The following is a 15,506-nucleotide window of genomic DNA, read 5'->3' as shown; positions in this document are numbered from 1 at the left end:
TGTGTTTTTTATTAAATTCTCTTGAGAATTCTCTTGATCCTTGGATTATTTAGAAATGTGTTATTTAGTTTCCAAGTGTTTGTAGATCTTATGTTTCTGCTATTGATTCTAGTTTGATTCTATTGTGGTCGAAGAACACCCTCTGTACGATTTCAATTATTTTAAATTTGTTGAAGCTGGTTTTAGGGCACATGACACGATCTTGGTATATGTTCTGTGGGCACTTGGGAAAAAAGTGTATTCTTTTATTATTGGGTAGTGTTCTATAAATGTTGATTAGATGTTGAATTTGAAATGTTGATGGTGTTGAATTTGTCTATGTCCTTGCTAATTTTCTGTCTAGTTCTATTGGATGGCGAGAGAGGAGTACTGATCTCTCCAATTATAATTTTGGATTTGCCTACTTCTCCTTTCCATTACGTCAATTTTAGCTTCACATATTTTTGCAGTTCTGTCAATTGGTGCAGACACATTTAGGATTGCTATGTCTCTAGGTGAATTGACACTTTTATCATTATATAACGTACTTTTCTATATATGATAATTAGCTTGCTCTGGAGTCTACTTTATTTGATATTAGCATGCGTACTCCTGTTTTCTTTTGATGAATGTTGGCATAACATGTGTTTTTGCATCCTTTTACTTTTAACTTGCCTATCATTATATATGAAGTGAGTTTCATGTAGATACCATATAGTTGGGGCATGTTTTAACTTAATTTTTTCTTTCATTTTAATTGAGATGTCATTGACACATAGTACCATGTAAGTTTAAGGTGTACAGCATAATGACTTATGTATTTTGCAAAATGATTACCACAGTCAGTTCTATCGCCTCATGTATAGATGAGCTGAGGCATGTTTTTAAACCCACGCTGCCAACTTCTGTATTAATTGGTATATTTATACTGAATGTAATTATTGAAATATTAGTACTTAAGTTGGCCATTAATTTTTACTTTTCTTTTTTCTTTGCCCTCCTATGGGTCATTGGAACACTTTTTTATAACTCTAGTTTGATTTACCTAGAATGTTTTTGCCATGTACCTCTGTATAGCTTTCTTAGTGGTTGTTCTATGTGTTCCGTCAATATATAAGTAACTTATCACAGTCACTTGGTGTCATCATTTTATCAGTTTGAGTCAAGTATAGAAACCTAACCTCTCTTTACACCCTTTTACTCTCTCCCATTTATAACTGTGTTAAAATATTTCCACTGCCAGGGTTGGGGCAGAATTTCAGGTTTACCACGTTTCTCCACTGATACAGCAAGGTGGGAAACGCTTGTCACTTCCTGGCGAGATACAAGTTCTGGCTCCCTACGCAGCTTTTCCTGGTACTACCCTGGGGAGATAAGAAAGTCATAGGTAGGACCGCGGTAGAGGACATCAAGGCCCAGAAAACCAGTTTCAAAGGTTTCAAAGTAAGATGGGAAAGTCGTGGGCAGTCAGGGACACGCAGCAGAGGAACTCAAGGCCAAAGAGAACAGTAGCTGACAGAAAAAATGCAGAGAAGGGAACTGGGCAGGAGGGGCTACCACATCAGACTGCAGTCAGTCAAAGCACCAGCCCAGGTCAGGAGGGGAAAGGAGGGGCCCAGTCAGCTCCTGGTAAACAACTTAAAGATTATAGACTCAAGGACATACAGTCTCCAGCTCGGCTTAGCCGGCAGGGCATTCCACTTTCGGACCCCCTCCTCTCTTCAGAGAGCTTTCCTCTTGAGTTTTTGCAATAAAACTGTGTACAGCTTTAATTTACCTCTCTGGTCCGTGTCTCCATTCTTTGGCAGCTGCGAGACCTGATACCAGACAAACACATCAAGATCCATATATCATCCTATATCATTTGGGGGCTCGTCCGAGATTAAGGGGTGGTAAACATTATCTTTGCCTTTCTACTTGTCCACTCACAGGCCTTCATCATTTTCGTCTCTTTCTCCTGTCACACAAACATTGGGCCTCCATCAGCCAGTTAAAGGCGACTAGCATGGCTGCCAGTCTCTAAGATTCTTAGGACAGGTCTTCTGGGACCGGAGGCGGCTGATCCCGATTTGCATCAGGAACAGCGATCGGCCGCTCGGCCCGGGGACTGGAACGTCCTCAGCACACTACTTGGACTGCTCCCTCCCATACTGTCGCTTTCTTTCAAGCCTTTCCTGCTTTTGACGTTTTGTGAGACTGGTCCGGGCTCTTTCCCCATTAGACCTCCTCACCCGCCTGACACATTATTCCCAGCAATATCTAAGGTAATAAAATGGATCTTTGCCTTTACAGTACTTCCTTAGTCACCAGGGACCTTCTCTTTAAACATCTGGCAGAATTCCTCCTCGAGTCCCACTGGAAACTCGTTCAGGCCCTCAATCATAGGTGGTGTTGTCCTGAGGTTCCCACCCAGCACCTCTGGTGTTTCTGTTTCCTGGCCCACTCCTACCACTTCAGCAGCTTTTGCCTGGTGGCCCACGTTCACTTAGGCCTCCATCCATGGGGGCCCAAATATTTCGCTGCCTTTCTCCTACACCTGTTTTTGCCATCCCTCCAGCAGTCCCTCCAGCAGTCATCAAGGTTACCTCCCATATCCTTGATTTCCTCTACATTAAGGAATCCTCTTTTTTGAGGCCTTTTGGGACTTTTGCAACCTTTTCCTCAGCCCTTATCTGGATTGGGACTCCCTAGAGTCCCTCTCCCCCAGGCAGGTTCCCTTCCCCCAGGTCTGGGCCATTGACACCCTCATCACCGTTCCCTTCAAACTGAGTTGCTTCTACATAGATCGTGCCGTCAATTTCCAGATGCCCAGAGTCGGGGCCTCCATCCATCCACCCTGAGATGGCCCATCGTCAGCCATGTATTATATAGGTCTCTGATCATGGTGGTAGACGAGCATTCACTCGGGGTCTGGGCCAGGCAGCCCAGGTAAGCATGACTAATCCTGGCAACCCGCAGCCCCCCACCATCTAGCTCCTGGTCATGCAGCAGGTTAGACCCATGGGGCCAGGGGATGCCCTAGGCAGAGTAGTGGGAGAAAGAGCGATAAAGGGACACCTTTTCCTCTTCTTCCTCCTTTTCAGAATAGGCAATCAGCCCTCAACCGCCTACACCCTTCTGAAATGCATCCTGAGATATTGGGATAAATTTGACCCCCAGACCCTGAAGAAACGGTGTGTAATATTCTTTTGCTCTGTAGCGTGGCCCCAATACAAATAAGAAGATGGGGAGACCTGGTCTCCTGAGGGAAGTTATCAATTACAATACCATAGTACAATTAGACCTATTCTGTAGATGGGAAGGTAAATGCTCTGAAATTCCATACATTCAGGCTTTTCTTACCCTGAGGGACGATCTTATGCAAAAAAATGTAAAATTGACCCAACCCTTTCAGCCCTCCACCAAGCCTTGGATAGAACACTTTCCCCCTCACCTGAGGTCGGGTTACAGGAACAACATAGCCACCAGAGGTCTCTCCTCAGGCCTCTCCTCCACCCCTCCACCTGCAGAGCCAACTTATCCCTCAGCACCCTCTATCTGTCCTCCTTTCCCTGGACTGCCAGCCCCGGCTACTCCACCCATAGAGCAAATGTCTTGCCGTTATAAGAGATGCCAGGAGAATTCGGCCCGGGTTCTGAGTGCAGGTCCCTTTCTCCCTGCAAGACCTCAGACAAATAAAGGGCGACCTAGGAAAGTTTTCAGATGACCCAGACAAATACATAGAGGCTCTTCAAAACCTAACTCAAGTTTTTGAACTCTCATGGAAAGACACCATGTTAATCCTTAATCTGACACTTACCAGCTCTGAAAGACAAGTGGCTCTACAAGCCGCCGAGTGATTTGGGGATGATCAATTTTTAATACACCATAATGAACAGGCAGGACGGGATCCTGTCAGGGAGCCCTTCCTCACAGGAAAGCAGGCAGTACCCACCAGCGATCCCCAAGGGGACCCCAATACTGCCATGGGAAACTGGCAGAGGAAGCACTTTCAGGCGGGCATCTTGGAAGTCCAGAAAGGGTCCACCCCATTTCCACGTACCCCCTCCCCAGTACTCTCAGACAACTTAGGGATTTTCTTGGCCTTACAGGGTATTGCTGTCTATGAGGAAATAGCCGGACCTCTGTACCAAATAATCAAAGACAAATAAGAGGCCAAGAGGCACCTGGCGCTCTGGAACCCCCGAGGGCAGGGAGGCTCTTAACCTCTTGAAATAGGCTTTACTAACCGTTCCAGCTTTGAGCCTCCCAACCGGAGGGCCCTACAACTTCTATATCAAGGAGAGAAAAGGAGTAGCACTGGGGGTCTTCACCCAACAAAAAGGGCCTGCCCAACAACTGGTAGGGTATTTAAGCAAGGAACTGGACTTGGTAGTTTGCAGGTGGCCCACCTGCCTCCAGACGGTTGCAGCAACCACCCTACTAGTACCAGAGGCTCTCAAACTCACCCCACACTACATTCGGGAATTACTAAACACTGAAAATAGCCAGCGGCTCACAGATGCTTGTCTCTTAAAATACCAGGTCCTGTTGCTAGAAGGCCCGATCACACAGATCAGGACATGCTCTACCTTAAACCCTGCCACCTTCCTCCCTGAGGATGACACGGGACTCACAGACGACTGTTAACAGGTGTTAGCACAGACCAATGCGGCCAGGTGGGACTTGCAGGATGTGCCCCTAGAGAGCCCAGAGTGGACGCTCTTCACTGATGGGAGCTCCTTTATAGAAAACGGGGCCGCCAAGCTGGCTATGCCATAGTCACTTTGCATGAGACCATAGAAGGAAAGGTCCGACCCCCAGGGACCAGCGCTCAACCAGCTGAACTTACTGCTCTCACCTGAGCCTTGGAACTAAGCAAAGACAAGAGGGCTAACATATTTACAGACTCCAAATATGCCTTCTTAGTTTTACATGCCCATGGAACCATCTGGAAAGAAAGAAACTTTTTAACAGCCACTGGATCTCCCATCAAATACCATCAGGAGATTAATCAGTTACTCCAATCAGTACACCTCCCCAGAGAAATGGCGGTCATACATTGCAAGGGACACCAAAAGGGAAATGACGAAGTTTCTGAAGGTAACCATCTAGCAAATCAGGCGGCCAAAAACAGCACCAAACAAGCTCCCACAATAGCTCCCCTAGTCTGGGATGGGTTGGTAACACATAGCAGGCCCCAATACACACAGGAAGAACAACAGTGGACAAAGGAGATGGGCTACACTTATCTGCCTACAGGATGGCTACAGAGTGAAGATGACCGTATCCACCTCCCAACAGCAAATCGGGGGAAGGTCCTCAAAACCCTATGCTAGACCTTCCATTTAGGGTGGGACAAAACCCTACAGATGGCTCAACGATTATTCACAGGCAACAACATTTACAAAACTATAAAAAACATCCTTACCTCCTGTAAGGTCTGCCATAGAAACAAGCCCCTAACGCATCCTCAGACACCCACAGGAATGCAAAGGGGAGGACTGGCATCCAGGGGAGGACTGGCATTAGATTTCACCCATATATCCCTAGCAAAAAGATACAAATATCTCCTAGTATGGGTAGGCACCTTCACATATTGGGTTGAGGCCTTTCCCTGACGGACTGAAAAAGCTATAGAGGTAGTTAAAGCTCTAATCACAGAAATCGTACCCAGGTTTGGTCTCCCCAGGTCCCTCCAAAATGACAATGGACTCTCTTTCAAATGCTTGGTTACTGAAGGAGTTTCTAAAGCCTTGGGAATAAACTACCATCTCTGCTATGTGTGGAGACCCCAGTCCTCTGGCCAGGTAGAAAAGACCAATGACATTATTAAAAGACATCTGCGAAAGCTATCCCAAGAAACCAGCCCAAGATGGACCATCTTGCTCCCTATAGTTCTCCTTTGTATTCGAAAACCCCCAACAAATGGGGCCTAAGCCCTTTTGAGATGCTCTATGGCAGGCCCTTCCTACCAAGTGACCTACTACTAGACTGTGAAACCATAGAATTGATCCAGCATGTTACCTCTCTGGCCCAATTCCAACAGGCCATCCAACAGATATCAGGGTCACGACCCAGAGAAAAAGGCAGCCCCGTTTTCTCCAGGGGACGCAGTGCTTATTAAATCCCTTTCCTCTTGGTCTCCTAGTCCAGATCTGGTCTAGAAAGGGCCCTACACGGTAATCCTTTCCACTCCCACAGCAATTAAGGTGCCAGATTTCGACTCCTGGATCTACCACTCTCCAGTCAAGCACTGGACACCTACAGATCCCAGCCCTGAATGCTCCAGCCCCAAGGAGATCTGAAAGTAATCCTGTGCCATTCAGATAAGTGTCTGAATGATGGGAATTAACCCCAAAGGGACGATAGTAGGGGGTTACATTCTCCTAATACTGGCCTTTTTCCTCTCTCTGTCACTCTCATCTGTGCTGCCCTAGACCTAACACCCCTTCCCTGTCACAGTCTCTCTCATGGGCAGGCTTGAGCTTGGCACTTAGTTGCATGGTATTCTTAGGACTCATTCCAGCAGTCCTACAAAACCTCCCTGGTCTAATGAAACCCAGACTCTGGCTTGGCTTGATAGGGTGAGCCTTAATACTTCTGCCACCTTACTGCTTTGCCTGGGAAATGCTATCCAAGTTGCATGCCCGGAGTCATTCGGCCCCTCCTCCTCTTTCTGCTCGATTCAGACCCTGCATCCTCAATCTGCTCATTTGGTTTATCTCTTCTCACCTAAAAACCATAAAGCTACAAATGGTACTCAACATAGAGCCGTGCCTGGACCTCCAAAACCCACGCATCTGCCACAGACCGCTAGACCACCCTCTGACCAACTAGCCCACTGTGGGCCCAAACTCCGCCCCTTCTCTGTAGGAAGCAGCCAGGGCGGTCTTCGCCCCTTCCCCTAACCGCAGTTAGGGTTAGGTCATCAGAGGGGGAACTGAGATAGGAAAGTCATAGGCAGTCAGGGACAGGACCGCGGTACAGGACATCAAGACCCAGAAAAACAATTTCAAAGGTTTCAAAGTGAGATGGGAAAGTCGTGGGCAGTCAGGGACACACGGCAGAGGACCTCAAGGCCAAAGAGAACAATAGCTGACAGAAAAAATATAGAGAAGGGAACTGGGCAGGATGAGCTACCACATCAGACTGCAGTCAGTCAAAGCACTAACCCAGGTGTAGGAGGGGCAGGGGGGCCCAATCAGCTCCGGTAAACAACTTAAAGATTATAGACTCGGCCGGCCTGTGGCTCAGGTGGTTGGAGCTCCGCGCTCCTAACTCCGAAGGCTGCTGGTAGGATTCCCACATGGGCCAGTGGGCTCTCAACCACAAGGTTGCCAGTTCAATTCCCGCAGGGGATGGGGGGGCTCCTGCAACTAAGATTGAACACAGCACCTTGAGCTGAGCTGCCGCTGAGCTCCCGGATGGCTCAGTTGGTTGGAGCGCAGCCTCTCAACCACAAGGTTGCTGGTTCGAATCCCGCAAGGGATGGTGGGCTGTGCCCCCTGCAACTAGCAACTGGCAACTGGACCTGGAGCTGAACTGCGCCCTCCACAACTAAGATTGAAAGGACAACTTGACTTGGAAAAAAGGCCTGGAAGTACACACTGTTCCCCAATAAAGTCCTGTTCCCCTTCCCCAATAAAATTAAAAAAGAAAAAAAAAAAGATTATAGACTCAAGGACATACAGTCTCCAGCGCAGCTTAGCCTGGCGGGTGGGGGGGGGGGAATTCCACTTTCGGATCCCTCCCCGTGGAGTTTTCCTCTTACGCTTTTGCAATAAAACTGTGTACAGCTTTAATTTACCTCTCTGGTCCATGTCTCCATTCTTCAGCGGCTGTGAGACCTGATACCAGACAAACACATCAAGGTCCATATATCATCCTATATCACTGGCAGAGGGGAAGTTGGGTACATTACAGCCTGGTGAGTAGGCGGATAGGTTCTCCGTCATCCTTTCCTGGCACAGGTGGGGCTGCAGCCATAGTTTTTCTATAGTGTTTGGTTGTAGCAGAGTAGCTATTGTCTAAAAGTTCCTGTCTTGTCAAGGAATACTGCCTATTTCCTGGTTCTGTGACTAGAGATGGCAGGTTTCATTGAGTTTTTTTAGTCTACACTCATTATTGGCATTTCCAGGTTGCTGGCTTCTTCAGCTCCAAGTCCGGGCTATATGAGGCAAAAAGAAAACCCAGGAAACTCACCATCATGTTGTTCCTAGGGTCTCAAGGTTCCTAGCCAGTCTGCCTCCTTCTTTCCACCTTTCAGAATCTTCCTATGTTTGTTTTATATATAATGTCCAGAGTTTTTAGCTGTACTTAGCAGGAGGAATAGGGAAAACTATGTATACTCCATTTCCAGAAGAAATCTCCAAATGGATTTTATACAATTGCCCCCACCATGGGATATGTTTCGTCACTGTATGTCTGATGTTAGGATATATCAAAACTTGTTAAAAAATGGCAAAAAAGTTGCTTGCCTTTGTTTTCTACCTCTCAAATTCTGTTTGTAGTGACAAAGACACTTATTTCTCTAACACTGTTACTAATGACCTTTGTATGATAGTACACTTTACTCAAAATCAAAATCTCCATTGCCTCTATCACCTTTGGTCTTCAGAAAAGAGAAGTTTCAAACTTAAGTTTGGCTTTAGCCAGATTTTCAGAAATGTTTAAATTTCTTTGGCCTAAAGTGTGTATTTTAGCCTTAATAGCAGTGATGCCAACTTCCTTTGTAGCCCAACACTCTATCCCAAGGAATTTTCAAAGGTGTTGCATCACCCCAAGCAGGGAGTCTTAAGGCTCAAGTAAACATTCAGACTCACAAGACAACCTTAGGCTGAAAGGATTTCAGCCAGGAAAACACAGCTTGCCCAGTGATCTTATGACACCTCCAGAATGATCTGGCAGTATAAGGTGGTCTTCTTCAGCTGGAGCCCTTCAAGAAATCTAGATAGCTCTGGTGTCGGGAGAAGATCCACCCCAGTGTAGAAGCCCTATGTACCATAGGAACCAGTATCTCCAGGAGCAACTCCACAGGCACAGCTTCCAGAATCTCCACAAAGGATGACTGATGTAAGAGTCACTACATTCAGGGAAGCCCAAAGCTAGAGCTTCCTATTGGGTATTTAATAATTCTCCCTTTCCAGATGAAATTTACCAATTGAGTTATTTTTACCATAAGCAATATTCCCAAGCAACAAACACCATTTTTTATTGTTCCCTGGGAAACAGAGCTCGAGTTAACCAAAGGTCAGAGTCTCATCAAAGGGAAAAGGGCTTAACTCTTTACTCCCAGTGTCTTATCTCCTATAAAATGAAAACTAGTCAAGTTTCATTTTTAGTGAAAGATCGTTTTGGAAATACACACGTATCTGAGGGGGACAAGATTGTTTTTACTATGTGACAACAGGGGCATATGGTTGATGTAAAATACGATGCGATATGTTTTTCTCTTTACTACCTTCCTCCTTCTAGTGTTACTTCCCCAACTCAATCTGTGTCAGAATGCGACAAATGTTCCAGAAAATAGTTCAGCCACTCCCTTTCCATTTATTCTATCTTATCTAAATTGGTTTCATGTGGTCCTTTCCTTCTCACTCTATAAGGCAGCAGCCAACAACATACTTCAAGTATAATTTCCCTATAGATAAGGGACACAGAAAAAGCTGAAAGACACAAAGGAAAGTTTTTTAAATTTAAAAATGACCTGTGATATTAGTAAACATACCTTACAACAGATAAGAGAAACAGGAAAATTCTAGAAGCCCTCAGTAACATGAGGCCTTTCAAATCTCATGCAAAGGGAGAAAAAATACACAAGTGTGAGAGAAATAATTATTCAGAGGCAATATGGTTCAAATGCTGACTCAACCACTGTTACCTTGAATAAATCATTACTTTTCTTAAATCTCAGTATTCACATCTTTAGAAGGGGGATAACTATAGTTCTCAGCTCCTATGATTGAGTTGAAAAGTAAGTGGGATAATGCATGAAAGTGCTTAGCAGAGAAAGTGGTTAGCATGGCGCAGAGCAAATTACTTCACTCATTATTGTTCTTGCTGTTATTATAAAATATGCCCAGAGGTTTCACTATCAACTACTGCTTTTGATTCTCAAACTGCATTCCCCAGGCCAAACCTCTAACCTCAGCTCTGGACTTAAGTCTTCACGAGCCTACTCATCAATTCCACCTGTGTCAAAATATTAAATTGATCACAGCCAAATTAAACTCTATCCTATATCCAGAATCCCTTGTTAGCCCAAGTCAGATACCAGGAGTCTTCCTAGATTCCTCCCTCTCCACTCCTCCGTAGTCTGATCTAAGTGTCCCGTCAACATGACTGCTTACACCCCTCTGGAATCTTTCTCCTTGCCTTTCTAACGATCATTGCCTTGCTTGTGTCTTCATTACATCCTGCCTGGGCAATTGCAATAGCCCCCCTGGTCTCTTTGCTTCTTGTAGGCTTACAATGGAATCCAGAGTGATCTTATAACACTTCCAGAATGATCTTTCTATAATGAAAACCCAACTGTGTCATTTCTGGGTTAAGAATCAATTCTTCAGTGGTGCCTCACAGCTTTTAGGAGAAAGTGCCAACAGCAAGCACATATGATTGACGCATAGTTCTCTGCCTTGATTGTTTGTCACCACTCCCGTAAACGGGTAATCTCAAACATTTTTTATTTCATACCCTTGTCAGTTAAAAAAAAAAAAGCATGCATTCCCCCCAATAAATGTGTATTTATTTTAATTATGTACAAGCACAATATACCAATAAAACATATATTATAAAACATATTTACCAAACAGAAATCTTTACAGCGTTTGAAAAACACGTGAACATAATGGGAGTGCTCGTATTTCCTTTGAGCATCCCAGCGATCTGACAATTAAGCTTGCGAACTCATCCTAGAAAAAATGCTACATACCTCATTTCCGAATATCACTACAGTCACCTTCAAAGTACTCCCCTTGGGAAGCTATGAACCGACACCAGTGCCTAGTCCACCCTTCAAAGCAATTTTGGAATTCTTTCTGGAATGGCCATCAGAGCTGTCGTCATATTACCCTTGATGTCCTGAATGTCATCAAAATATCTTCCTTTCAATTTTCCTTTATCTTCGGGTAAAGAAAGAAGTCACTGGGGGCCAGATCAGGTGAGTAGGGAGGCTGTTCCCTCCCTACAGTTATTTGTTTACTGGCTAAAAACTCCCTCACAGTCAGTGCCGTGTGAGCTGGTACATTGTCGTGATGCAAGAGCATGAATTGTTGGTGAAAAGTTCAGGTCATGTAACTTTTTCACGCAGCCTTTTCAGCACTTCCAAATAGTAAATTTGGGTAACTGTCCAGTTGGTACAAATTCATAATGAATAATCCTTCTGATGTCAAAAAAGGTTAGCAACATTGTTGCAACAAGTTCACGAACTTAATTGTCACGCCTCATACATAAAAGCCAACTTCCTTAGATGTGACACTCAAAGCTCTCTTCATGAGCTGGCTCCAACCTACCATTCTAGCCTTCTCTACTACTGCTCCACTGCTTAGATGACCTGAATTTCAACCAAAACCACGTAAGTCCCCTCTCCAGAACAGGTACCACACTGCATCTTTCTGCCATCTCGCATTTTTGCTCAGATGTTTCCTCCACCTAGACTTCCCTCCCATGTAATCCTGTCTCCCATGTGGTATTGGAATCCCACCCATCTTTCAAGGCATGGGCCCACCCCACCTTCTGCCTGATGCACTCCTTGATCCCCACAGTTGAAATACAACCCTGAATTATATTACTTTTCACAGTTTAGAGAACATCAGCGCACTTTATCCTCATAGCAGCTCTTTATGCTGCTTTTACAAACTCAGCCCAAGTGCGCTACTAAAATCACTGCAGACAGTGACAGAATTGGGGATTCAAATGAAGGTCTTCAGGCTCCAAACACCCTGTGCACACACCATAACACAGATGCCACCTTCAAAAATCTCTACCTCCTGTGCTCCCAGGGTGCTTTATACTTTCAACAGCACATTAATCCCAGTTCCCTTTTATGTTAATGTTGTATGTTTGGTGAATGGACCTCATCTTGTTCATCCCAGTATCCCCCAAACTTTCTTTACATATAGCAGGTGATCAGCAATCAGGCTGAATTTAATTAATTTAGGTTTTTTACTTTCCTTCATGCCAAGTTCCAAAATTAGTGCTAAAGTCTGTAGTCCAAAAGCTGAATAGGGCGGAGGCTGGGACTGTGGAATCCTCCTGGGCTAGTTACTACTGTGTTTCCCAGAAAATAAGACCTAGCCGGACAATCAGCTGTAATGCGTCTTTTGGACTAAAAATAAATATAAGACTTGGTCTTATTTTACTATAAGACTGGGTCTTATATTAATTTTTGTTCCAAAAGATGCATTAGTCCAGCTAGGTCTTATTTTCGAGGAAACACAGTATGTGCCAGAGTCTTTTTAGTTGTAAAATGGAGATAATAATTATGCTTTCCTGGTAGGGTTATTGTGAGGATTAAATTAAACAATGTACTTAAGACAACAACCTAGGGTGTGGCACACTCAGTGTATACCAGCTGCTAGTACGCATTCCACTTTATGTCCCCTACATGGTACATAATTCAAGAGCCAAAAATTATTGCTGTCAACATATGAACTACTCCCAATCACCAAGAGTAATTTAGATTATAAAGAGTGTAAATTAAGAATGCAAGAAAATGTATTTAACACATTTTATAAAGATCTCCCTGAAATCTTTTAATAGCCCAGTACATAAAATCCCCAGTTATCTGGGAAATTGATTTATAATGAATGACTCTGTATTATGTGAAATAACCAGGTATTACTGTCAGAGGCTATAAAAGTAAGATGGGGTGAAAGGATATATACATACGTATATATATGTAGATATAATAAATTATATATGTATATATAGTCATATACACATATTATACTACCTATATGCATATATATATATTAAGTTGGTGCAAAAATAATTGAGGTTTAAAGGGTTAAAAATGGCAAAAACTGCTATTACTTTTGAACCAACCCTATGTATATTTCTTCCCTCCTAATTTTGCACTAAGATTTTTCCTAAGCTAAGTACCAGGTGTTAGTCAAACGTTTTAGCAATCAGAGGTGTATGACTCTTTGCCCCGAAGGCAAAGAGCAAGCTGGACAAGTCATCCACCCTTCTTAAAGGGCCGCATAAAGCACATTCAGTCTTCAAGGAATTAAGAAATTCCCCAGTTTAAGGAATCAATACAAAGGCGTTTACTGACACTGATGAGTATACCCCCCACCCCGTGACTGCCGTGTCTAATCTTGACGACGCAGAGAGGCACCACACCTGAGTGAGTTACACTGGCACTTAGTACAGACATGTTCAGTAAGCAGGAGGAACGAAAGCCTTCACATGCAACAGGTCGTTCCTCTAGTGGACCTGCAATGAGGCGATCGGTGGAGATACTTCTAAGATTCCTTTCGGATCGAAGCTCCGTGAGTCTGTCGTCTGTCCTGGGAAGCGCCACGCACAGGGAGGACAGAAGTGTGGCTGTGACCAGCGTAAAAGCCAAGCAAACGCGAAACGCTGGGCGCGCTTAACTTCGGAGCGATCAAGTAGTTTGAAGGCGTTAAGCCTGGGGCCAGGGTAGTTACATAAAAGTGATCCAGGCTGGGAGAGGCCGGCAAGGATGGGGACTTCGAACCTGGGTTGGGAGTTCCGAAACTGTTCTTTTTATCCGCCACGGTTACTGACCCAGGGAATACACCCACCGACGGACAAGGGATGTGACCCTGGATTGGTCGTGGCTTCCAGTGACCATCCCCAAAATTAAGAAGTTAATGCAAGGTGGCTTGCAGGCTTTGAAGCAACCTTAAGAAATGGAGCCGCTCACGTATCCCCCATCGGACACCACGGGCCTTCTTCCCAGCCCAGAACGGCCCGCCCCGGGCGGGCGAAGCTGCAGAGGCTGTCACGTCGGGTTCGAATCCAGCCCGAACTGAGCTCGGTGATCTGCCCACGCCTAGACCCCCAACCCAGCCACGCAAGGCCCCGACTCGGGAGAAATAGGTTCTGCGCCCACCTTAGTGCTGGGATCCGGCTCCGAGCAGCAACCGAGGGCAGCCTGGTCGGTAAGGCCGCCAGACACGGGCTGCGGTTCTGCCATGGCCGCGCTGCTGTATCGCGTTCCGTCGTCCTCGGGAACGCGGCACCGGCTCGCACTCCGCCGGATCCTGCGCGGCCCTTAACTGTAGCGACGGCTCGTCGGTGTTGCGGAGCCGCTGACTTCCAGCCAATAGCTGAGCGTAGAGTAAGTTGGCTCTCTGCCGATTGGGTCCCAGTGAGTCAGCGCCTCCAGCCACAGGGCTCGGTGCCCTAAAACTACAACTCCCGAGGTGCCTTGCGCATATGGAGGCCCGCTGGAGGGGAGAAAAAACAAGCCCCAAAACACCAGCCAGAAGCAGAGTGGTTTCTCTGCGTTGCTTGATGACCTAATTTTGTTCCTGTGTAACTGTTAAAGTTAGGTAACCACCTATACCTCAGGGCTGCAATTTGGTGGGAAATTGGAATCTGATGGAAAGAGAATTGGGAATTATTCTTTTCAAAGTGTAAATCTCAGTTTAAGCAGCAAAGATCAATGAAAGCAATTCTGACTTAGTCAAAAACCTAGGTACACTATTTATGAGCTCTAGAAGCTTGGAATAATAACTGACCCCCTCTCTGCGTTTCCTTGCAGGATTTTGGTGAGGTTCGAATGAGTTTTATAATGGTTCCGCTATTTATGAGACAAAGGTCTGTAACTTTCCGTGTGTTTTACGTTAATTTTACCAAGGCACATACCGTGTTTCCCCAAAAATAAGACCTAGCCAGACACTCAGCTCTAGAGCGTCTATTGGAGCAAAAATTAAGACCTGGTCTTATGTTAGACAAGACCCAGTCTTATAGTAAAATAAGACCAGTCTTATATTAATTTTTGCTCCAAAAGACGCATTAGAGCTGAATGTCCAGCTAGGTCTTGTTTTGGGGGAAACACAGTAGTATTTTCATGGTGTTCACTGGAAGACTTAGTCATCACTGTGTTCTTTGGTAACTAGCACATAGTAGCTGCTCAACAAATATTTCCTGTTGTCAAAAAACTAAGTGATCATGACTACTGTGTACGTAATTTAGAAAAGGACTTCATGTTAATAAATGAATGAGGAATGAGATTTGAAAGAGAGTTTGTAAGTACGTAGGAGAGTAAGTCAGCAAGAAGGTAGAGGGTTGTCAGGAATGTTGGTTGCAAGGGGTTCGGCAAAATGGGAGCTTATTGGTTCACCTAATCAAACTGAAGCAGGGGAGCGATGCATGTGGCACCAGACATCTAGCACCAGGCCACCACCAACATGTCTGCATCTCTCATTTCAGCTTTGTTCTTCCTCTCAGCTTCATTTTGTCAAACATACTTGCTCCACAAGTCTGGAAACTTGGAGCTCTCAACCTCTCACAAAAAGGGAGTTAGCTCCCTCCCTGTATTCTATTTAAAATCCAGGGTGAAGCTATGATTG

At 45.1% G+C, this 15,506-nt stretch overlaps 1 protein-coding gene across 1 annotated transcript in view; it reads right to left on the bottom strand.

Moving 5' to 3' along the window:
• GLO1 (glyoxalase I) overlaps positions 1 to 14,336 on the bottom strand; it is a 29,044-nt gene extending 14,708 nt beyond the window's left edge. The window contains exon 1 of the mRNA XM_081044986.1: positions 14,042 to 14,336. Coding sequence (XP_080901112.1) covers positions 14,042 to 14,125 — 84 coding nt within the window. The 5' untranslated portion in view covers positions 14,126 to 14,336. The remainder of the gene's footprint in view (positions 1 to 14,041) is intronic.
• Positions 14,337 to 15,506: the final 1,170 nt, after the last annotated feature.

Source organism: Rhinolophus hipposideros, assembly GCF_964194185.1.
Source record: "Rhinolophus hipposideros genome assembly, chromosome: 3".
NCBI lineage: Eukaryota > Metazoa > Chordata > Mammalia > Chiroptera > Rhinolophidae > Rhinolophus > Rhinolophus hipposideros.
This window is presented reverse-complemented; position numbering and strand designations above follow the sequence as displayed.